Below are 24,607 nucleotides of genomic sequence, written 5' to 3' on the forward strand. Positions count from 1 at the left end.
CTCTGATAAAATATTATGACTTTACTAAAACAGCAATTCAGTATCTCCACACATTAGACACATAAGGCACTGTTGTAAAATTATTGATTTAGTTATATTATCCAGCTCCCATCAGTACCAGCTTGAGGTGATTCAGTGGAATTATGTTCGAGAACAACTAAGGATATTGACAACTATCCACATCTTTCAAGTAACAGATAATATAATAGGTTAGACAATCACCTGTAAGGATACATTTTAATTGAAGACAAATTTAGCATCACCTTTTCTTAAAAGCCCTTATATTAAAATAATAATAAAACTGCTTCATGTTTTAAAAACTGAATTTGAAAATCTTTTCTATTATGTTAGAGTTCTTACATATCATCCATATGGAAATTGTTTTAATAAGAGAAACAGGTTGTTCCAGGTGAATTATACTGTTCTTAGAACAGTCAAGTGTTCATGATGTTCACCTTACTTTTCTCATCTTCAAAGTTAAATTTTAAAAATAATTTTACTAATTAAGCCGTACCCCTTAGACATCTCTTTCTCCCTCATACCTTCTCACAACTCTCATTTTTATGTTAAACCAGGTTTGTTTGTATGTATATTTTGTCATAGTCCTCTTGAAAACCTTTTTGAAAGGATAAGAAATTATAAATATAATTTATAAATTCTGAATGCATATTAGTACTATGACTAAGATTAAGATTCTAGAATAGAGCAGTTTCCACTGTTCTTCTTTCCCAGTAACTTCTAAATTTGTGTTAAAAAAATTTCTCTGCATAGTTTCAGCCCTTGGTTCTAGGGCAGGCATGAATCTAAGTGATAGGTGAACAGAACAACAGACAATAAACATTAACCAGTGGTTAATGAATGGAATTCACATTTTACCTATAGAAATCAGTCGGCTTTTTAATTTGTGTGACTTGGAAATAGTAAATGTAGCTCACATTGATGAAGCGGGTCCTAGTGAGCTGGGCACCGCCGTGTATTAACTCCCAACCACAGGAGGAAGTCAGGACTAATATTTCACCCAAGAGAACATTTTCAGTTGGCGAATGACTTATTTTTAGCTAAAGTGTTGATTCACATTTCTTTAAACCTGAAAAATACCGAAAATGTTGCTTATTTTAATATTAGAGCAAATGAAAGTTAGTGTTTGCTTTAAATACTCAGAAAATTTTAATAACGGATATATTAAACCAATTCATATTGGTTATAGGTGAGGGGCACGGGTAGTAGAAAAGCAAATTGACTTTAAATTTAAACTGACCTTTATGCAGTTTCCTCCGAGGCGTTTTCTCCAGTGTGAGACGCTGAGACCAACTGTTTTCTTATTCAAGGGACTTGCTGTAACCCTTTGGAAGAAAAGGCACATTTTTTTTTCTTCTTTGCAAATGCCTTTTTTTTAATGCCTCCTTCCTTCCTTCGATGCATCACTCTGACACTTGCATCCAAATAGGCAGCTGAGTACCAGAGTAGGGAACAGTCTCCCCCAGTAACAGCCAGTGCGAATTCACCTCTTGCCTGCCATGCCCATTCGCCCCTCTTTAAGGGACTCCAGCATTTCGGGCTGAACTCCAATGTGAGAATAGCTGTTTAGTGTGCTCTTTATTCTGTTCACAAGCATTTATCAGCCTTCTTGGTCATTTCTTTACTTTTATTGTTTATTAAAGTTTTAGGTTTTAGTAACTTAAGAAAAATGAGTTTTGTTAGAGTCTTTTGCCCTTTTATAGGGAAGAGAATAAGCAGGAGTCAAAGTGCCGTGGGCACAAATGCTAAAGATGCTGGTCACAAAGAAAGCTAAATAGCCTCTCTGAATTTTCTTTTCCCATATGTAAAATAGGAATAGCCTCTGGATGTTATTGTTAAGTTAAATATATGTCATAAGCTGAAGGGTTTGTTCAATGCTTGGCATTCAATAAATGTTAATTCTTTTTCTTCCCCTGACAACAACCTAATACAAAGTCAAATTATTTGAAGTCCCCTGTATTATTTTGTGTTGTTGCTTCTGAGCATTGCTGTAGGATCCTGTGCCTATTTCTGTTTTCAATCTGTTTTCTAGTTTTTAAAAATATTGTATGAAACCTATACCGTCAGCCTGTATACATTCAATGAGGATTTGTACTGTCTTTATCACTGGTATGTGCCATAGCAAACAACCAAGACTCCTATTGGAAAACAGAAATGAGTTTACAGTCTGCTTAGGGAGAGAAGACCTAATCATGGGAAACCATTAATGAGTGAGGCATTAGAAACAGAAATAAATTGCTCATGTGCTTATAGCAGACAAGAAATGCAAAAACAAATACAAGTAAAAATTAAAAATTTGGAGAAGTTATTGAGAGCATGGGCTGGCATTTTCCACAGGGCGCCCCAGTGGACCAAAGACCTGGAACAACCAGTTGGCTCCTTTTTAAGCATTCATTCAAAAAGTATATATTGAGAGTATGTGCCAGGAATGAGCAGAATACATGAAATAATCCTCTTACAGGGTTAGGCATAGAGAAGAGTGCAGTAGAGTTCAGATGTCTACATGGAGACCGAGGTCAGAGGAGTTTGTTCTACCTACAGTGACTTTGGATCCGGGACCTGAAGGATAAGTATGAGTTTTTCAGGGGGTGGAGATAATATTGGTGAAATATCAGGGAGATAGCAAGGCTGGAATGCCTGAGAGCCTCGAATCTTGAGACCTATGAAAGAAGCAGAAGGATTTGGAAGAAATCAGAACTGCAATCTGGTTTTCTATAGTATGAGAATTCCTTTAATAATGTAAAAAAATAAAAATAAAAAAACTTTTATGTTTCATGTTACTGTGTTTTATCCTTTAACCTAAAGAGGCTAGGTTAGATGTTAGTTGTTTTTGCCTTTGTAGAATAATTGGACTCATATATTTATTTTTGCAGTTAAGTTTAGCAACTGTGATGGAAAAAGGAAAGTTCAGTATGAAAGCAGCGAGCCAGCAGATTTTAAGGTGGATGAAGATGGCATGGTGTACGCAGTGAGAAGCTTTCCGCTCTCTTCTGAGCACGCCAAGTTCTTGATATATGCCCAAGACAAGGAGACCCAGGAAAAGTGGCAAGTGGCAGTAAAATTGAACCTCAAGACGGCCTTGATCAAGGATTCAGTGAAGGTAGAGTATCGAAATACGGCTTTGGAGCTGATATTTAAAAATTAAGTTTATACGATTTGAACGAAATATATACTTTGCTCTACATCATATTAATGGATGAAATTTTATCCATTTCAGTCACTTTAGTAGTTTTTTTAATATATATTTTAAATCTTTTAAGATATTTAGACAAAGTATGCTTTAGTTACTCAGAAATTGTATTTGTAATGTTTGTTTGTACTTTGAGATTTATAACTTAATTTAAATTAAAAATAGTTGTTTACTTGTTTTGAATTGCTTACAAGCTTTACAAGCTGTTAAATGTAACTACAAAATAAACAATTCTTTGCAAGATGTCATCAGTCAAATTTATTAGATGGGAAGTTCAGATTTACAGTAGTAACAGGAAAGCATTTCTGGCAAGAAGTATTGGTTTTTGTCTTGTCCTTTAAAAATCAAGTTGGGGTGTATGAATTATTTATACTACTGACATGACTTTTGGGGATGATATACTCCCTCTGGTGGAAGCTGCTTTGAGCCAGGATAAAATACTAATGCAATTTTCCAACAGAGTACTGTTCAATTCCACAAACGTTTATTGAGCACTTATTTTATATGTCACTATATTATGAATTTTAAATAAAATACAATAACTGCTTCAGAAAAGATATGATAGCATTATTATTTTAAGAATATTCTGATTCTTTGAGTTAATTCAAGACAAAGAACAGAGTATATATATTTATATATATATTCTTAAGTCCACGGTGTTATGAATTATGACTGTTAGGTTTTGTATATATATATGTGTATATATCTCACTGTGAGGGATAGGCATACATAGGTTGATTTCTGAAGTTTAATGTATTTGTGATAATATACTTATCAAATATGATAAATATATCATTTTTTCTTGTACCAGTGTTGGGATTTCATGGGGTGACTTGTAACTTGGTAATCTATTAACCATTGATGGGAACCATGTCATTTGCCTAATATCAAGTGAGAAACTACTCGCGAATGGAGCAAAAGATGCTTTGGTTGTTGATCTGCTGGGTTCCAGCAGACTAGCTTGGATATTTGTGCTGAAGCATCCAGGGCTAATGGCTAAAACATGTACAGATATAAGAGGGAACAGAAGAAAGTGTTGACATTCAGCCGAGATTAATATCCAGTGTGCAAAGTGGGTCATCCACAGCATCCATCATGGCTGACATAGGTTTAGAATAATTACAGCATTAATTCTGTGGGATTTAATAGGGTCATAAATATTTGAGACATTCCTTACCAGTATGTATTAAATGTCTCTTGGAATTCAAATTATATTTTAGCACACCAAGATCTAAATTTAATGTACAGTAGCACATTACCTGAACTGTGGTTTAAACTAATGAGAAATGTATAAAAGGGAACTATTAAATTTTGGTCAATATTAACTACTATCAAAGATGGTTTATAGAAACTGCAATTAGTTTGCACTGCTGAGCCACAAAATAAATTGTTTAGAATTCAATTTTTCAATGAATACTGGAAGCCAAAATAGTTTTCTATTGTTTTAATGGGGGGGATGAAGTAAAGGGACCCAGATTTGTTTTCTTGCTCATAATAAACTGTGATTCCTACACTTTCTGGTATCCGTTAATACTGATATACTTTCAGAAAATGTTCTTCCTAAAATCAAGATGTGTCTTGTTTTATTTTAATGCAAAGGAGTCCCAAGAAATTGAAGACATAGTATTCCCAAGACAGTTCAGTAAGCACAGTGGCTACCTGCACAGGCAGAAGAGAGACTGGGTCATCCCTCCAATCAACCTGCCAGAAAATTCCAGAGGACCTTTTCCTCAAGAGCTCGTCAGGGTAGGTGGTACAGTCTTAACTGTCTGTGGCATGTGGCAAATGTAGGTTAGAAATGTTCTTATCTATTTTTCTGTAAAGGAGAGTTTATGATATATGTATTAAAGAATATATGTGTTTTTATATAGACAAAAGTCCTCCAGGTGTGGAAGAAACCACCTTCTCATTATTATATAATCTCTTGGACTATTTATAGGTCGAGCTCTCTGTAGGTTGTAGACACTGTGGGTGATAAAGTTGTTCACTGTGTGCAGCGAATACATGATCCCTAACTCCAGCATATGCATCTACATCCATTCCTTAGGCACACACCTGAGCTTCCCTGCCTGAGAGCTGGAGCCTCCGGGATGACCTTTTCCCGCGACAGATAATGTATGGCCCAAAGAAAATCATAAAGGCCAGGCATAGCTAAACTGCCAGCACCAAATGCATTTGAAAGGTTTTTAAAGGAAAAAAGACCTCTGATACCATAAACAGATACCCTAGTGCAGTGCAAAAGCATGTTTGCAAAATTAGCAACCTGTTACTTATGGCAAAAGGAAAGTACAGGGTCATTTTATTCCCATTTATTAAAATGGGAATGTTCCTGTGAGTGATTAATTTAGCGTTCCAACCACATACTTACTGAAAGCTGTATGTTTTAGTAAGTCATTTATTTGTGTTGTATATCCTGTTCTAATGTATATTATAATTCAATTTAATGATGAACAGCATAACCCCCAAATAAAGGTTTTTGCTGTTTTTTCCACTTTAATGGAGAATGAGAAAAAAGGGAATTTTCCCTTAATTTAAAAAATAAAAACACCTAAATTCTACTAATGAATGAAGTGTATTTTTCTAATGGATAAAGGTTTCTATCACCTCCAAACAGTATTGCACATCGGCCCTTTCTCTGTGCCTTCCTTCCTGCTCCCTGTCTATGACCTCTTCTGCCTCCTGTGACTGCTTATCTATAATTTAACTGGGAGCAGTTGTATTTGGAGAAGAAGGATGTGAGTCTATAATGGGTATAAATTTTGAGGGTATAAAAATATATCTTAAAGTCCCTTCTTGAATGCTTTGCTTTTAATAAAGAAGTTTGGGTGGTAGGTGCCAACTTGAAATGATATGGAAAGCTTTGGTTGCATTAAATAATTTCAGTTCAATACAAGTGCAAAAGTCTAACTTTGAGGTGCAACTATAGTATGAGAGCTCCCATGTGAGGCTATTTCATGCTATGGTTAAATAACTCATCTTGTAAGTGTTGTGAAAAGGTAAATTTTATTTTAATTAAATGGGACGCCTGTTACCGTGTTAAATATTCTAACCTAGAAACTCTCAGGATAGAACTGGATCCTTTAGAAAAACTGACACTCCTTAATTTTGACTTTTGCCCTGTTCCTACCCTGAGTGTTCTTTTAGATATTAATGTTGCTCTGGTCTTTCTGGTGATACCATTTTTTAAGCCTCTCACCGCGAAGGAAAGACGGGCAGGTACTGGTGAGACTTTCCGTGGTGTGACTGTTTTCTGGAAAGGGATGGTGGAAGTCTGTAACTGAAAAAGGGCAGGAGGTATGGCATACCCTCTCGCTGCTAATGAGCTCATTTAGTCTCTCATTGCTTTAATGCAAATGTCTTCTTGATTCTCAGATCAGATCTGATAGAGATAAAAACCTTTCACTGCGGTATAGTGTCACCGGGCCAGGAGCTGACCAGCCTCCAACTGGTATCTTCATTATCAACCCCATCTCGGGTCAGCTGTCAGTGACAAAGCCTCTGGATCGAGAGCTGATCGCCCGGTTTCATGTAAGACTTCAACCAAGTGTTCTCTTCTAAATGTGTGGCGAATTTAAAATTTGCGTCTTGTGTCAGTCTTGAAGCCTTAATACTGAGACTTTTAACACCAGACATTATTTCAGTTTCTCTTAGTAATTTTATTGTTTTTATAGAATGAGTGAATGCTTATGGTAAAAGCCAAACAATGCAAAAAAGGGCAAAGACAAAAGTAAAATTGCCTCAAATCTTATTACCCTTTATATGTTGATACTTGCCTCCAGATACGTGGCTAAGAACTTATAACAACAGATTTACCTGAATGGGATCAAAACTGTTTGGTGCAAAATACGTAGAGAGTGCAACATTTTTAAAACCTGCGTAGTATCGCATTGAATGTATAGGCTATGATTTTATTAACAATTTCTTGTTAATAGGCATGTATGTTGCTTGCTACATTTATCTGCTCCTGTAGTATGATTATTGTCTTTAATTAGAGTTCTAGAAAATGGATAGCACTTTTTTTATTATTTGTTGGCAGTGGTCCCTGAAAGATGTGCCATTGTGATATTCCTAACAGAAATTGAGATTTCCTTTTCCCCTACACTCTGCCAACATTTGGTTTCATCAGTCTTTGCCAATTTGAGCAATCTTTTCTTAGATATGTTGTCTATTTGTATTTCTTATCTTTATTTTTATTTTATGTTCTTTATTTTTCTATTGTATTCATTTTCTTAATGATTTACAAAATCTTTCAATATATTAGTTATATGTTCATATTTATTAACATATGCACATTTGAAGCTGATTTTTCCAATTTTAAAATAATGTAGTATTTTAAAAATCAGGAATTATCTAATATTAAAATATAAATTCAAGGAACACTTTAATATTTTTAGCCATACTTGCAAATTTTTCTGAAATAAAATTTCAACAATTTTTTATTAGTCTAATATAGAAACCTGAATTGATCTTTATTACTTCTCCAGTTTCTACGTGAATAACTAAAACTTTTAATGAAAGTACCTTTTCCTTTCAGAAAGTAATATATTTTAGGAAGTAATCTATGCACACTGTAAAAACTTTTCAAATAATACAGAAAGATATTGAAAAGAAAGTAAAAAACCACTAGTAATCCCAGTATACATAAAAAATAATCTCTTTCTTTTTCTTTTCTTTTTTTTAACATTTTGGTGACTGTATGGTCAGATGTTTCACTATGCATTCATACATAAATGTATTCTTTTGAGATTGGGGTCATTTTCTCTAACCAGCTTTTTTCACTTAGCAATTGATAAGATTTGGCATCTTTCCATGTCAGTAAACAATTATTTATATCATCATTTTTGGTTGCTCTCAATTATTCTTTTGAATGAATATAACATAGTTTTACTTAACTAACTGCTTATTAGTAGATAGGTAATTTACAGTTTTTCCATTCTGTTTCTCTACTGTAAGTAGTGTTACAATGAACATCTTTTGTACCTTGTCCCATTATATCCTTGGAATAATTTCCTAAAATTTGAATTATTTTGATAAATATATTGAATTTTTTCTGTAAAATGGTTGAATTGTTATGCTCCCTGCCGCTATATATGATGCACTTTCTCCATGCCATTACATTCTCTATTGTCAGTATTATTGTAAAAAAATTATCTAATTTGCCTAATTCAAATATCCATTCAAAGTGAATTCCCTGTTCCTGTCTTATGTTGAATTTTCTTTTGGACTGTTTATCTTTTTCTCTTACTATTATTGAAAACCTTTTATCTATTAGGGATGTTAATGCTTGGTTTGTCATATATTTTGCCCTTTAAACTTTTTACTATATTATAACTTACATTTTTTGCATTATAATGTTTATGTGTTTATTTTATCTCATGCATTCTGTCTTTTCAGAGATGTTTTAAGGCCTTTCTTCCTCCAAGATGCTAATCTCCTAAGTTTTTATCTTTTTTTTTTTTTTTTTGGCATCTGCATTTTTATCCTATGTGGAATTTATTTTAATAAAAGGAAGGAAGAATGTGGAGCCACTTTGTTTTCCCTTTTGTTTTACCCAGTTATCCCAACAATGTGTTGAATAATTTTCCCCATTGATTTATCAACTGCACTTAGCCATTTAAAACTTTTTTTTTCTTCCAGGTGTACCTTTGCTAATTTTTTTTTTTTTTTTAAATATCTGCTAGACCAAGACTCTTCTAGATCTAAACAGATAAATAAGCATATGAGAAATTTAAAATGTTTTAAATGCTGAGAATTATTCAGTATTCCCTCTTCCCGAGGCTAGATTGCTTTATCAGCCCATTCTTTTAAAATCCTTGAAGGAACAGGTATTTTAATGCTTTCTAGATTGTTTTTAGACAGAAAGAAAGAAAACTTCTAAACCTTTCACGAAGACAGCATGGCACTTAAAGGGAAACCTAATAAAGATAGCACACAATAAACTTGTCTCTAATTAGAAAATTCTATCATTTATGGATATAAATAACAATAATACAAAAAAAAAAAAAGAAGAAAGAAGAAACACCTAAAGCTCTTCCTATATGAACTCTCACTATCTGAACTCTTGTGGTTAAAACTCAGGAACTAAATATATTCAGGTTAATTTGGGGACAGATTTCTTGCTTTCCAGATGCTTTCAACTTGCACATTTAAGGACCAATGCACACAGCAAAATAGAATTTATTCTAGCATTGCCTGGAAGGTTCAGAATTAAGAAACCTTTAACGTAATTTAGTGCATTAAATAAGTAAAAGGAAAAAAAAACTATTATCTCCATAGATGTTCAAATGATAATAAGATATACATTGTTTAATGTATTATATAGCCTCTAAATAAAAGAGGGATACGTTGATGCTTCTTTAACTTGGTAAAGCATACCCAACAGAAACCAACAGCCAATATTGGACTTAAATGGAAAACCACAGAAGCATTCACATTTAAAGGGAACAATTCAATGGAGCATTACACAACCATTGAAAAGAATGAAATGGATCTCTATGTGCTGAATGGTTATATTGATTTAGAAAGAAAAAATGATAAAATTGTAAAAAAATACCTATAAATCTGAGAAATGGGACTGGAGAGGGGAAAAACAGTCTTATTATCTTACATATTTGTGTACTTTATGATTGACACTTTCATTTTAAAAAACAAAAACGTAGTGTCAGAATGCCCCGTATACACTTAATTCTCTCTCAATTTGCTTCTGTTTCCTTGATCTCTACGACTGTTTTGTGCCAGTACCACATTTTTAATTACCCTAACTTTATCACATGTACTGATTTAGCAAAAGGACTTTGGAGCTGGACAGAACTGGCTTTAAATCTGGCTTTGCCACCAGGCAGAGCTGTATGAACCTTGCAAGTTATTCAGCCTTTCTGAAGCTCAATGCCCTCATCTTAAAATACAGATAATTTCTGCCTCTTCTGTTGCATATAAACTAAATAAGTTAAAATCCATAAGGCTCTGAGCACAATGCCTTATATATGGTAAGTGGTGGCTTTTTGCTGCAATATTCACAATGATATGGAGTTGGGCTAGCTTAAATTTTCATGGGATGAGCAGCTCTTGCTTTGCAGCTCCTCAGTCTTGTCTTGCAATTTTAATAGCAAGGTAATTGTATTTTCTGTCTACTCACTCAAGACATAAATTTCTGTTAAGTAGTTACGTTTTCTAATGACTTTTGCAGTTGAGGGCACATGCTGTGGATATTAATGGAAATCAAGTGGAGAACCCCATTGACATTGTCATCAATGTCATTGATATGAATGATAACAGACCAGAGTTCCTACACCAGGTTTGGAATGGGACAGTTCCGGAGGGATCAAAGCCTGGTGAGTTTGAGAGTAATAATCTGGAACCCACTTCAGGAAATGCAATGGAATCCATCACTGTTATGTAAGCAAGAAAGGGAGAAGTCATGTGAGCCTTTCAGTGTAATTTTCTTTCATTCGTAATACTTCTAGGGAAAAAGGAGGTAGGTTAGGGAAAAAGTGATTGAAGAGAAAAATAAGAGAAAAGAGAAATAACACAGTATTTCATTCTATAGTATATAATCTGTAGGGTGCTTTCATTCTGATATAATTGGTGCAGTTAGAGAGTGAGCAGCAGAAGATTTTATCATGTTGGTCATAGCAAAAACTAAAGCACAATTGGAAAGTCTTAAAGATCTTTGGTGTTGCTAGGACCAGAAGGTAAAGTAAAACCGGAAGGGGAAAAGGGCTTACTGACAGCTGTGTGTGTTGGCCTCTAGCTACACTAGATCTTGACTTTGGGGACAGCCCCTAGATGTCCTCTGCAGGCCTATCTTTCAAACTAGTGTAATAGAAAGTGACCTGGCCTAAAACAGTAGTTGCCAAAAGCATTTTCAATTGATATTCAGCTAAGACTTTTGATGTCTTGTACAAAAAACACTGCAGACTTCAGTCACAGTGAAATGGCAAAGCCAGAAAGGCCTATTTAATTTGAAAATTTCGTGGACAAGAAAATCGGTTGATATAGAGATGAGAAAAGTAGAGTTTTGGTTAGCCTTCCTAAGAGGAATTGGCCTTTAGAGGGGTTTGATTCACTGTTTTGTTTTTTTTTTTATATTTAAAAAAGCTTTAACATTTAAAATTGTGCTACATATTATCTTTGTCATCTGTACCAGTTTACGTAGTTCCCTTTTACATGAACTGATTTGCAGATGACCAGCTATGCTTTAAATTGGTACTTTTCTGGTCCAAGTGTGTCTGTGTTACCTCCTCAAGAGAAGCGAAGGTGGGGAGCTGGAGTGGGAGCACGGAGTGGTAGATAATGGGCACTGTGCTGGAGGTCTGATCATCTACAGGTCCTCCTGAGCTACATTTTCAGGGTAGCTTTCTTATGTATTTTTAAATACTGTAAAATCAAAGCATGTTAAACATATCCCTATTAAAGTGCAAGTATTATCCACATAATGATAGATAAAAATTTTTGCTGTTCTGGTTGGGAGGTTTTTTGGTTGCTGTTTTTTAAATCATTAGTTTTTGTTTTTTCTAATATTTCAAACTTTATTAAAAGAACTGCTTCAAAAAAAGTCAAAAATATTTAAAGATATTTTTATTATGTATTTGAGGATGATTTTCAGTATAAGCCTCCCATTAATGATGGACCCTTCAGTGATCACTAGAAATAAAGACATTTCATGAGTGTCTTTACAGTGGTGGTTCTGTAAGATGAAAAACATCTGTCTTGGCAAGGTTTAAAAACGTGATGAATCTTGAGTTAAACTGCACCACAGTTAGTAATTTGGCTCGAGATTCAGAAACATACTTTTTGCGTTAACAGTTCATTCATTTAACAAACATTTTTAGTGCATGTTTGTGTGCTAGGCTTTGTGCTGGCACTGTGGATACAGTGGTGACAAGTTAGTTCCTACCCTGTTGGCAGAGATAAATAAAATCAAGCAAACAAGCAAATATACAATACAGTTTTAGACCATGATAATTGACTTGGAAAAAAAAAATCAGAGTATGGAGATGGTGTGTGATCAAAAAGGGTGGCTTCTTTTTGGAGGGACAAGCTCTCTGAAAAGACATTTGAATATTGGTATCAATGAATGGTTCATTCTGGGGTGAAAAGTGTTCCATGTAGAGAGAACAGTGAATTTAGAGACCCTAATGTAGAACCAGGTTTCGATTGCTCAAGAAGAAGCTAGACTAGAGACAGAAAAGTTTATAATTCTGTTTTTAAAAGAAAAACATCTCACAGAACAAATTATCCTAAGTAGATACTACTCTTCTCTCTCCTTCTAAATTACAGTTTGTTTAGCTAGTTTGAACTTATTTGATACTAATACTTTGTAGATTTCCTTTCCAAAATGTCTAATAAATTGAAGTCCCTAAGTTGGTTTCAATGTTCTTTTAATCTCCTAGGAAATAATGAACCACAATGCCAAATCCCTGTTTAGTGTACCAAAACAGTAATGCATGAAATGGTTCCTTATGACCTGGATAAATGGAGTGTGCCTCATTATGCACAGAGCTGACTTTCAGAAAGTGACTTCAGCACTGGGGAGAATCATGCTCAGCACATCCTTTTAGATGTTATTGCACAATGGAAGAAAATATGGCAGAGGGAAGGAATCAGTGGCCATAAAATATATTTTTAACACATCTGTGTTTCTTAGTAATTGCATTATTTTATAAATTAGGCTCTGAAGTGATCTTTTTTTATAATTCCAAAGTGAATTTGCCTTCTAAGTTATGGAAAAATTGAGTCTTTATAAATGAGTTTTCCTTTCAAGCACCTAAACATGTTTTATATTTTTTAAGTGAGGTACTTTTCTTATCAGTAGTGTTTTTAATCAAGTCTAAGTGATTAAATGTTTGTTTTGAAAAAATGAAAATAGGATTTGTCCAAAAAGCAAGTATACTCTTTTTTTTTTTTAAGAGAATGCAAAATGAAGGTTAACCGTTCCTTTCCCACTGATACCGTCCCTAGGAACGTATGTGATGACGGTGACGGCTATTGATGCTGATGACCCAAACGCCCTAAATGGGATGTTGAGGTACAGAATCCTGTCCCAGGCTCCAAGCACCCCTTCGCCCAACATGTTTACAATCAACAATGAGACTGGTGATATTATCACGGTGGCAGCTGGACTTGATAGAGAAGTAAGCCAACCAAAAACTATGTTTCAATTTGTTATTAATCTTAAAGATGAGCGGTATCACATACACTTTCTCTCCAGGTAATATATCCAGAATATTATTCAAATGTTAATTTTTTGTTAAGAAATCTGTTTTGTTTTTCCTTACAGAACTTCAGATTGGTTAAATGATACGTGAATAATGGATAAAATGTTGCTAGCCTGCATAGTATTTATTGTGATTATTGGCTGTTAAGCCAGTAACTTTCTGGTACTTAATTTAAATTTTTTTAAGAATTTTCCCAGTTTTCCTTTATGTTCAAAGGCTTTTGGTGAGGAGTTAAATTAAAAATCATGCCCAAATATGTACATAAATCTAGGGTAAATTTTAGCATTTGTATTTTTAAGAAACTACAAATAACATGGATGCGATTAGTATTTTTGTAGCCCCTGTGGATAGTCTGGTTTAGTGCAAAGGAGATTATCTCCTTTATTAGAATCTTCCCCTTAAGTCTAAAATTAAACTAATTCAACAGGTTTGAACCTAGTAACTGCATTAATTCTAATGACAAGCCATTAAATTTCTAAATGCAAATAAAACACACTTAAGGCAGAGTAGTTTACACATATATAATTATAACAATATTTTGCTGAAAAAGCATAAAATGTTGAGGATATTGAAATTTTATGTCACCTGGCCATCTGAGAGGTAGGGGTGTCCCACAGGGACAGACCTCAGCCCTCCCGTTTCTTAACTCTCTATGTTTTTGTTTCTGTGATTCCTTCTGCCGGGAATACCCGATAACTTCTTGACCTTGAATCTTCCAGTTCTTCGTGTGCTGATTAAAGCCCTGCTTATATCCTCTCCTGAAATCTCAGCCCCTAATGAATCTTTTACATCCTTTCCCTATTCTGCTCTGACCATTTTCTAACATATTCTCAAGGTCATTATTTGGACCATCAGTAATCATTGTTTGACTGAATTATCGAAGTGACAACTTACAGGAATCCGTGCCTTGTCAATTTCTGGCTGAGTCAGCTTTTACTTTACTGAGACCTCAGATCAAGTATGTCAACAAGAAACATTATACCTAGTATAATGAGTGTTATTGACAAGAATTTTAAGAGTTGGTTTTTTTGTGACATTTTGTTTGCCTTAGTAGCATTCACTTGAATTGGATCAAAGAAAATGCTATTATTACAATTAATTATATACTCAGGACCATGCTAGCAACACTATAATAAAGTAATATGAGCCAATCAAGAATTATTTTATTCACAGCTGAGCTGAGAGCCTTACTTAGGAGTTAGACCTATTAACTAGTCATTGTCAACAATTCTTTTTCTAGGAATGATTGTTGTATGCATTTAGCTTTTGCAGTAGTGCTTTCAGTTCAATGGTATTTGGAACATATCGATGTCTTTTCACCTCTTCCATTAGTATATGAAATACATCTAATTCATATGTATATGAATTCATATAATGAAATACATTACAAGAGAGTTGGGGTTTCATCTTGTTTTCATACGAGATGCCTTCATATTCCCATCACTTTTAGCCTGGCTATTTTATGACAAAAAAGAGACATAGAGAAATAAAAATAGTTTTACTAAAGCAGACCAATCATGTTTAAAAATCAAACAGGGTGTATTAGTTTAGAGGGTAAAAGTCTGAATTAAGACTACAATTGTGTTTAAATGTATCTTGCAGTGGTCAGAAGCAGCTATTCCATAACCCCTGATGAAACTAATGTGGACATGGATTGGAAACTATGGAATCAGAGGTTAGATACAGTATGAGAAATAGCTTTTTGACAGTGAAATTATTAAACACAACAATGAGTTACTATGGAAAATTACAGAAAACCTTCCTTTTCTGAAAGTCATTTAACATAGCAAAAATTGCATCTATCTCAAATGGTTTATAGTAATTCTGCCTGAGGTCTGGGGATAAATTACTCTGACTTCTTCAGGCCTCGTCCAGGCTTGAGCTTCTTTTATTTCTATGAAAATTCACAGTTTCTCTTCTGTCAAAAGTAATTTCAGCTGCTGTTATCACAGGATATGTGACATCATTAAGTGATTGAGCTCCTAATCATTGAAATGCTTACTGAGATTCAGCTTTTTATTTGTCTTTAATCTGCAGGTTTAAAAAACATCCATTCTTCAGACTGACCAGACGTAAAGCTAGACCTACCACATTTCCAAGTCTTTTTTTTTTTTTAATTTCCATCTTCCTGTTATATTACTCAATGGTGCCTATTTCTGGCATTTTCTTCTTTATCCCAGGTCCTTCTCCTCAAGTCCACTTCCTGTCCTTCTCAGTAACTATCATTGACCCACCCCTTGCTTCACTAGGTTCAAATTCTGGCTCTGCCTGTTAGAGGTTCTGTGACCTTCAGTGTACTAACCTGAAACCGCAGTTCCCGCATCTGTAAAATGGGGTTGATAATGTTACCTTCCTCTTGGAATGAATGTACCAATTGTGTGACACAGGGCATAAGGCATTCAGCACAGTGTTCAGTAAATATTGGCGATTGTTTTCCCTGTTGCCATCATAAATGGCAGTGGCGGCAACTATTGGGTTAGGTGCTACCTACTATCTTTACTCCTTTTTGCCATTTTTCTTAGGACAAAGGAAGAATTATGCTTCTTGCCTTCCAAGCCTAATAATTCTTTTACTTATACTCTCAACTCCTTGTTCAGTTCTGAAGGAATGCTCCCCTGTTTTCAGTTGTGATTCCAGTCATCCCTTCTCTACAGGTTCCTTTAAGTCTCCCCTGTGGTAAAATGGCTCCTCACAATCCATATAATACATCTGAGCTCTTTAACATGGCACAACAGACCCTCTGTGACTTTGGGCTCAGAGTCTTCATTGGTCAAACCACTCAGAATTCCTTACCTCCCACTTACAAGCTATTAATGCCCAACTACTCATAGAACTGCATGCAAGTCCTTCTAGTCTTCTGTCCCTGCTATTTCCTCTGCTTCAGTATTCCTTTCCCATGTCTGTTTAACAGGCCAATTCTCATCCTTCCAACAGACTGAAAGCCAGCCCTGAACTCCTCATCTGGACACCCAGAGTAGTCTGTACACACCTAGATATTTACAAAGACTATTTTATGTAGAAATCATGTCTAGATTCTTATTCCCACTGTTCAGTGAGACATATGTGTTCCTCAACTTTTTGCCCTGAATAAGGACCCTGAAAAAATGCCCACATTATTAGATTTTCTCCTTCAGGTCAATATCAGGAGTCTCAGAAGTGCAATCCATACTCATCCTCACCCCCACTCCTTCCTCAACTCCTTGGAATTTGGCTTTCTAGCTGCTCCCCCCACTCAAGAGGCGCACATGCTGCACAAATAGAGTGTAGTGATTGATAGTACAGACTCTGGACTCTGATGGACCCGGGATCAGACCTTATCTCTGCCACTTATGGCTGCATGCCCATGGGCAGGCAGACTTCCTAAGCCTCGATTTTCTCATCTTAAAATGGGGAGAAAGATATTCACCTGCTTTGTAGGGTTATTGTGAGAACTAAATGTGATAATGTACAATAGCACTTAGTACCTTGCCTGGTACATTATTAGTGCTCAATAAATGTTCGTTGTTTTTATTATCAAGTTCCTGAGAACAGTGTGAGCATACAGTTAGTATCCAACAAAATTTTAGGCTACAAACTTGTGAGATAGACCTTCCTATCAGTCCCATTTCACAGATGAGGGAACTGGAGCTTAGAGGTTAAGAATTTGAACAGGCTCACGAACCTGTACATCCCTCCTAAGTTCTGGGACATTACCGTTTGATTTTCCAGAGCTAATCCAGTGTATCCAAAAGCAGACCTGTCATCTTCTCCCTGGATCTGTGACTCTTGATGAAGTGCCTGTTTCATGTGATCCATGTTGCCTTCCCAGGCTCCCATGATTATGATCTTCTTGCCTTTACCATGCACTGCCGTTCATCTACCCCCAAACTACTTAGTGATCAAGTTACTTTCAGTTAACCCATAATGCCTCTTGCCTTCATTCCTCCCTCCAGGCTGGAGGACAAGACCAGACTCTCCTGCTAACGGCGCCTCACATCACTTCTTCCTACCCTTACCACCGTTGCTTCTTACATTTCTTTGTGTGATTAACATCTGTCTCTGACACCTGATAAAAGCAAGGATTTGTCTGGGTTTGGTTCATTATTTTATCCAAGTTAATGCTACGTTGCTTGGCATCTAGTAGACAGTGTTTGCCAAATGAAGAAGGAATGGATGTTCTTACCTCCTCATTCACTTGTAAACTGGAGTTCAGTGTTTCAAGAGTGTGGTGTACATACCATGATTTTAATTGGTGCACATAATTAAAACCCAGGACACCCAGAGACCACAGCTGTTTACACACTACTGCCTCAAGTAGAGACTGCCAGAGTCCAAGAATTTTATTGTGCTTTTTTTTTATAGTTACTATTTATGGCAAGTGATGTTAGTTTTCCATTTAAGGTACTTTTACAATAAATTATTGTAGGTATTAAAAAAGAGTCATTATTAAGATAAACAGTAAGTGACTCATAGTACAGAAATATGAATATATGGCAGAATTTGGAAAATGTGTGAATCCCTGCAGTTTGGGAAACAGTGAGCTAAGTTTATGTTCCCATTATATATGTTAATGAATAAGTGATAGTTCATCATATAAAAAAGATGATGGTTTTTCCATAACCTGAAATGATATTTATGAGATAAAGCAAGGCCCATCCATTCACCAAGCAAACCACACACTCAAAAATAATTATTGCTTCCATACTCTGTCAGTCATTTTGCTGTATACCAGCGACACACGTGAGAACAAAGCAAGAGTGTGAGTATATGTGTGCTTAGAGGGACAAGGACAGAAATATGGAACTCAGAACAACCATTTAAGCTAAAAATAGAGATGGGGTGAGTCGTGGGAGCACAGTTCTGAAGAGGCAAACGGCTGTACCTAAAAGACTCTCAGACTTTGTCTCTTAGGTGACACTGAGGTGATTACCAGGCTCAAAATGGAGAGGAAGGTCTACCAAGCCAGGGGTTCTCAACCTCAGCACCACTGACATTTTGGGCTGGGTAGCTGTTTTTTGGGGAGGGCTGTCCTGTGCATTGTGGGATGTTTGGCAACATCCCTGGCCTCTACCTGCTAGGTTATTCTCAATCAGAGCAATTTATTCTCCTGTTGTGACAACCAAAAAATGTTCCCAAACATTACCACATGTGCCCTGGGGGGCAAAATCACTCCAATTGAGAACCCGTGATCTAGGCCAAAGGACATGCCTAAAATTTGGTGGCATAGTGTCATATCAGGGCATTCGAAGAGAAATACGAGAAGCTCAAGTTGTGGGATAGGTGAGTGAAAGGTGATAGGTTTGATGACATAGGTGAGTCACAGAGACTGATCACAAGCTGATGAGTTGGGATTTTTATCCCTTATAGAACAGGGAGTGAGGGAAAGGAAACCTTGATCAAATTTGAGAAGATGAGGGTGGAAAGTAAAATTCTTCTAGAATCTAAAGGTCAGCTTTTCAGAAACAGATGCGAGTGGCTAAATTAGAGAAGCTCTAAATAGTTCTCTTGACTAAAACGCAAACTATTGTGTGTTCCTTACAAAACATAAGAACCTTTAGTCGATCAAGCACTTGAAAATGGAGATTATATTATTTACCAAGGTGGGTATTTTTTTTTATTTTAAGAGACATGATACTTTAGATATATTAAAGTTCTTTTGTAACTTAAAAATTTCAAGACTGCTTTGAAACACTAGGAAATTTCAAGTACCAGCTACTGATCCCAATATTCAGTTCAATAGAAAATTGTATATATTATGCTTATATAATGTTAAAGCTCATTTAAAGATGTACACTAGACATCTAAAAAAGTACAGTATCTCCTTATATCCATGTGGATTTATCTTCTTAATTTAAAAAATCCATTCTTTTAATCTTTTTGAGAATGTTCATCTGTTTCTGCAAATAACGACCAACAAACATGGCATTTGAAAGTCATAAATTTTTTTTTCATGGTTTTCAAATGGGAGGTTGAACTGAATGCCCTGCAAAATTTTCTCACTAACCATGAGAGTATTAAGCTGAAACGACTCTCTTGATCAAGAAGGGAATCCATTGAGAAATGTTTTAAATATGATAGCATTATAGTTAGGTGTTACAGGCTAAGAAAAATTTAAATGGCTCAACCAGCAATGTGCCTTTTTTTTTCTTATTCGAAAATATGTGGTGGTTTCTCTTTTAGGAAAACAAAATCCTAAAATTAATAACTACTAGAGATTGACGTTTGGGTGGACAGAGACTTAAAATTTAATGTATGAGGTTTGGTTTACCCTCCTACTCCTTTTTCTTTCCTTGCCCTTCCCACTAACGTCTAAATCAAAAGCTACAATTTGGGTCTTTTCTCTCCAAGCTCCAGAAATCCCTCAAGAATGGCCATTCATAATGTTAGCTATATTTAGAATCAGGGAAAACACACTTTTCAGTGACAGTTATTTTTGTATGAAGAAGTGAGTTTTGTTTTAACATTTACGAAAATGATCTATGTTTTTAATCTGCGCCAGTTTCCACAGAGATGTCAAATGAATTTAGATATGTGTTTTTGTTAGGTTTTCCTATAAAATGCTGTCAGCTAGTGCCACAGAATTCTCAAACTAGCTTAAGAGTTTCTCTTGGATATATTACAGCTTAATTTGGCCCTCCTTTAAAAAATTCAGTCTGACGTTTGAAAGGCATGAGTGTTTATTTGCTAATAATTGTCTACATGTAAATGTAGCCATATCTATTATATGCCTCTGCTCAAAACATTGAGCACAATGAGTGATATGTACAAATCACAGCCCATTAAGTGTGCAATTATTAAACACCTACTTTGTTCCAGCACTAACAATATAAGGATAAAACCTTTAATTAGGTTTTCACTTTGTTTAAGAATATATCACTCCTATATGATTGCAAATGTTATGTACTAGTGAGAATTAGGAGAAAACATTTTATCAACCCTACTATAAAGGAAAGGATATATATATATATATAAAACTATGTAAAAGGAAAGCATATATAGTGTGTAAGTTTTATGTGCTTTCTTCTCTGAGATTTTTAATTGTTTAGCATCCTAAAATGGGTAGAAGTTAATAGATGAGGTATTAAGTACAAGCCAGATAGCTTTAATGCTTGATCACAGCACTGTGAAATTCAGAAGAAAGGAAAGTTGAAACCAGATGGAGGTTGCAGCTTAGCTGTGAATTTCACACATCTGCAGTGTATTCCTTTCTACTAGCAGAGGTGAATATACACAGTTAAATCTCTCTAGACAAGGACCAGACCTGTGCTTTGTAAGTTAAAGTAAACTCCACTTGGGAAATTTCAAGTAATGTTAATCAGAATGAATGATGCTGTGTTCTCTGTGTGCAATAAAGAGCCATTATAGAACAACTGTTATGTCTTCTTGAGGAATTAGTTTCATTTAAGTCGTTGTTATCTTTTTGTCTTTGTAGAAGGTGCAACAGTATACATTAATAATTCAAGCTACAGACATGGAAGGGAATCCCACCTACGGCCTTTCAAACACTGCCACTGCTGTCATCACCGTGACAGATGTCAATGACAATCCTCCAGAGTTTACTGCCATGACCGTAAGTACACCTGTCACTCACAGAACTTTGAGTCCAGTACTGAGAAGTTAGGTCATGAATAATAAATGTGTTAAGTGGAGATGGAACCTGCTTGACCTAGTAATAGAATGGCTACTGACTGAGACATTAAATAAGGCACCCAAGTAATTTGTTTTCTGATAGTCTCCAAGTTCTCTGTTGTTAAAATATGCTGCCTGGAAATGAAGCCCTAACAAAAAAAACTTACAAATACGTAAATATTTCCAGGTACGTGAATTACTTGACTGTCTTATGCTACTTCCTCAGCATATAATTATCTATATCTTGAGTAAAATTATTTCCCAGAGGCAAGTCCTTTCCTCTGACCCCACATTAATCACCCAGATACTCACAGGTGGCTGCTAATTTTACTATTAAAGAAACTGTAACATAATTTGGTAGAAAAATGGGCTACTGAAAAAAGTTATAGTATTTTTAAAGTCACATATAAATTCGGTGAGACTGCATAACTGAGCTCCTCGTTTAGTGTAGATAATAAAGATTTCATGGTGCGGTAAAATCAAGGTGATGTCAAGACATGTTGTCCTTCAGCGATGCACACCACCATTCTGACTGAGGTGTTTGCCTTCCTCACAGTTCTACGGCGAAGTTCCTGAAAACAGAGTAGATATCATAGTAGCTAATCTAACCGTGACCGATAAGGATCAGCCCCACACGCCAGCCTGGAATGCAGTGTACAGAATCAGCGGTGGAGACCCGACAGGGCGGTTTGCCATTCAGACAGACCCCAACAGCAACGACGGGTTAGTCACCGTGGTAAAAGTAAGTGCCCAGTCAGGCCACTTCACTCTCCATGGCCACTCGGCAGAGACCTACATGTGCCCCACCCCTTCTTTTGCTATTGACTTTAAGACTTCTTGCTTCTGGTCATCTTTAAATCTGGAATTAATATCTATTTAGAAGGAGGGGAATATTTTTTTATTTTTTCATTTATGTTGAGGCTGAAGCCAACATAGTTATTCTCACATTATCACTGGACTATGACTGTTTTTAATCAGTTTGGATAGTTTTACCCATTTGAAGACTGGACTGGCCCTAACAATATGAACTGTCACTGTAGCTGGTATGGTGACTACATACAGCTGGTAGCTCTTCAGAATGATGCTCCACACCTTTATGTATACAGGTTGCTATTGGAGGATTAGCAGGTTGTGAACAAGCCAGAAAACAAGCCAGAAAACAAAACAGAATAAGTGATGGAGAAGAGGGTCTGGGCTTTTAAAAGGTTTTGAATTTATGTTGCTGTTCTTAAATGCTACTTTCAAGACTTAAATGAACTGGTTTGTCCAATCTTTCATTGCCAAAAGAAACCAAGTTCTGGAAGCAAGGAGGATGTTCAAATATAATAACTACATAGCTCTAACTCTTTAAAGGGAAAGCCCCTTCCTTTGCCCACCCAGTGATGAGATTTGCTTCTTTGGCCCCCCATCCTGCACCCCAACAATCTTGATTTGGCAGTGAACCCAAATAGTGGCCCTGGCTGGAAAGGTGCATGAGGTACCAGTTGCCAAGAAATTAATTTCTCTGTGAATAGGGATGAGGGTTAGGAAACATCTGAACGAGCATGTGGAGGGAGAGGCATATGAATAGTGTTCCAGAGCTCGACTGTCTGTGTTCAAATCCCAGTTCTGCCACTTAGCAGTGTGACCATAGCAAGTTACTTCAACTCAGTTTGCTCACGCAGGCAGAAAGTGGGAATAAACCGTACCTAAGTCACAATGCCGTGAGGTACAAATGAGCTTGAAACCTGTGAAAGGAGTTAGAACTGTGCCTAACGCTTGGATGAGTAAATATTATGTCAGGGACGTTTCATGTGGCTAAGGAAATCACTCAAAATACTTATTATCTTTCTGTCTGGCTTCATTCCTATCGTAGAATAATTGAGAATGGCAAGTTGTATTTGGAATCTTAGGATGCTTGAAGATTGGAGGAGGTGGTCTAGGTGGGGAAACTGGTGAAGTTTGTGCAAACAATTTGGCCTTCTCGTGAGCTTCAGATCTAGATCTCTCTTAGACTGCTGATGATGGCCTTGGAACTCTCCAAGAGGCTCTTGTTTCCTATTATCTGCACCTCCGCAAGAGGGATCAAGGAAAATTAAGGGCAAAAGCCCAGTCTGCTCAGTTGACTCCTAGTAACATTTCTATTGACAGCGGAATTCAGTTGAACTTCGCAAGTTAAAATTTACATTAAAATTTTTTTGCTCATTACATTTATCTAGAGTGTTGTTCTTAGATGTGGGATTTTTGCAGACCAGTAAACTATCCAAAATTATTGTGGAAGACTGCCAGAATTTTAGTTCACTGTGTCAGGGCAAAAATAAAAAATCCTTCCCACCACCAACACTATTATTTTAAAGACGTGTGTGGGTGCATGTGTGTTCTTCACAATGTAGACTTCAAATTATGAATGGTACTTTTAAATTGAATAAGTTTAGCTTTATGGGAAAAAAAACACACATCACCTTCTCCGTTTTTTGTTTTTGTTTTTTCCATTTCCTCACAGGTTGCTAAAAACTTTCCTGAATCAGTTGGGCTCTTTGTACCAACGTTTGAGAGTACAGATTTAAACCATCACTTTCTCACTTGACTTTAGTTTATTTAGTAGTTTTGGCAACAGTGTTGTTCTTAAGAATAATCACATTTTTAGATATACCTAAATAAATGAATCAGAACAATAGCAATATGCATTATTTTGTGAACATAAATCTTTGAAGTGCTCAAGATTTGTAAATAGGTTAAATAGAAATAAATGTTTCAATTGTTGACCATGAGAATGCATGTTTTCCAGAAAGTTGAGGGAAATCTCATGGTGTAATGAATGAAAAGTTAATGTTTTGGAAATGGAGTTGATAGAAGAATAAATTGCAGAATGCAGATGTTCTTATTTCCTACCAAAATATATTTTTCCTTTTTTTTCTTTTTCTTTTTTATTTTTCCAGCCAATCGACTTTGAAACAAATAGGATGTTTGTCCTCACTGTTGCTGCAGAAAATCAAGTGCCATTAGCCAAGGGTATTCAGCACCCTCCTCAGTCAACCGCAACTGTGTCGGTTACAGTTATTGATGTGAATGAAAACCCTTATTTTGATCCAAATCCCAAGATCATTCGCCAAGAAGAAGGTCTTCATGCTGGCACTGTGTTAACAACATTCACTGCTCAGGACCCCGATCGATATATGCAGCAAAACATTAGGTATAAAATGCCATTTATGGTGTCTTTAAAATTTATATTATGTTCTATGTAGTTTATAAAATTTATTTAACTTACTATTTGAATAAGAATTTTTGAGTGGAACTAAAACTGCTTATTAACAGATGGTTTTAATTCTTTGATGAATGTTCTTCTCAGTACATCAATGGCTATATTAGAGAGGAAATGTAAGAATGGATTTACTTGTATTATTTTGAAGAAAAAAAAAATGGTCCCAGCTGCTTTTGGTTTCTCTGCCCCAAACCTTTTTTTTTAAAATAGTTAATAATGATTTTGCCTGAACTTTTATAGCAAACATGACAAAAAGGTTCTACAGTGATTAAATAGGGGACTCTCAGAAGCATGTAACATTTATCTTTTCTCCACACATCAGGAAGAAGAGAA

The 24,607-nt window shown here is 35.7% G+C and overlaps 1 protein-coding gene across 1 annotated transcript in view; it reads left to right on the top strand.

Moving 5' to 3' along the window:
• The window catches only part of CDH2 (cadherin 2), a 219,932-nt gene that overhangs the window by 158,338 nt on the left and 36,987 nt on the right, over positions 1 to 24,607 (top strand). The window contains exons 3-10 of the mRNA XM_037805908.1: positions 2,892 to 3,118; positions 4,808 to 4,954; positions 6,581 to 6,736; positions 10,395 to 10,539; positions 13,169 to 13,341; positions 20,837 to 20,974; positions 21,590 to 21,775; positions 23,952 to 24,205. Of these exons, the coding sequence (XP_037661836.1) occupies positions 2,892 to 3,118; positions 4,808 to 4,954; positions 6,581 to 6,736; positions 10,395 to 10,539; positions 13,169 to 13,341; positions 20,837 to 20,974; positions 21,590 to 21,775; positions 23,952 to 24,205 (1,426 nt within the window). The remainder of the gene's footprint in view (positions 1 to 2,891; positions 3,119 to 4,807; positions 4,955 to 6,580; positions 6,737 to 10,394; positions 10,540 to 13,168; positions 13,342 to 20,836; positions 20,975 to 21,589; positions 21,776 to 23,951; positions 24,206 to 24,607) is intronic.

Source organism: Choloepus didactylus, chromosome 16, assembly GCF_015220235.1.
Source record: "Choloepus didactylus isolate mChoDid1 chromosome 16, mChoDid1.pri, whole genome shotgun sequence".
NCBI lineage: Eukaryota > Metazoa > Chordata > Mammalia > Pilosa > Megalonychidae > Choloepus > Choloepus didactylus.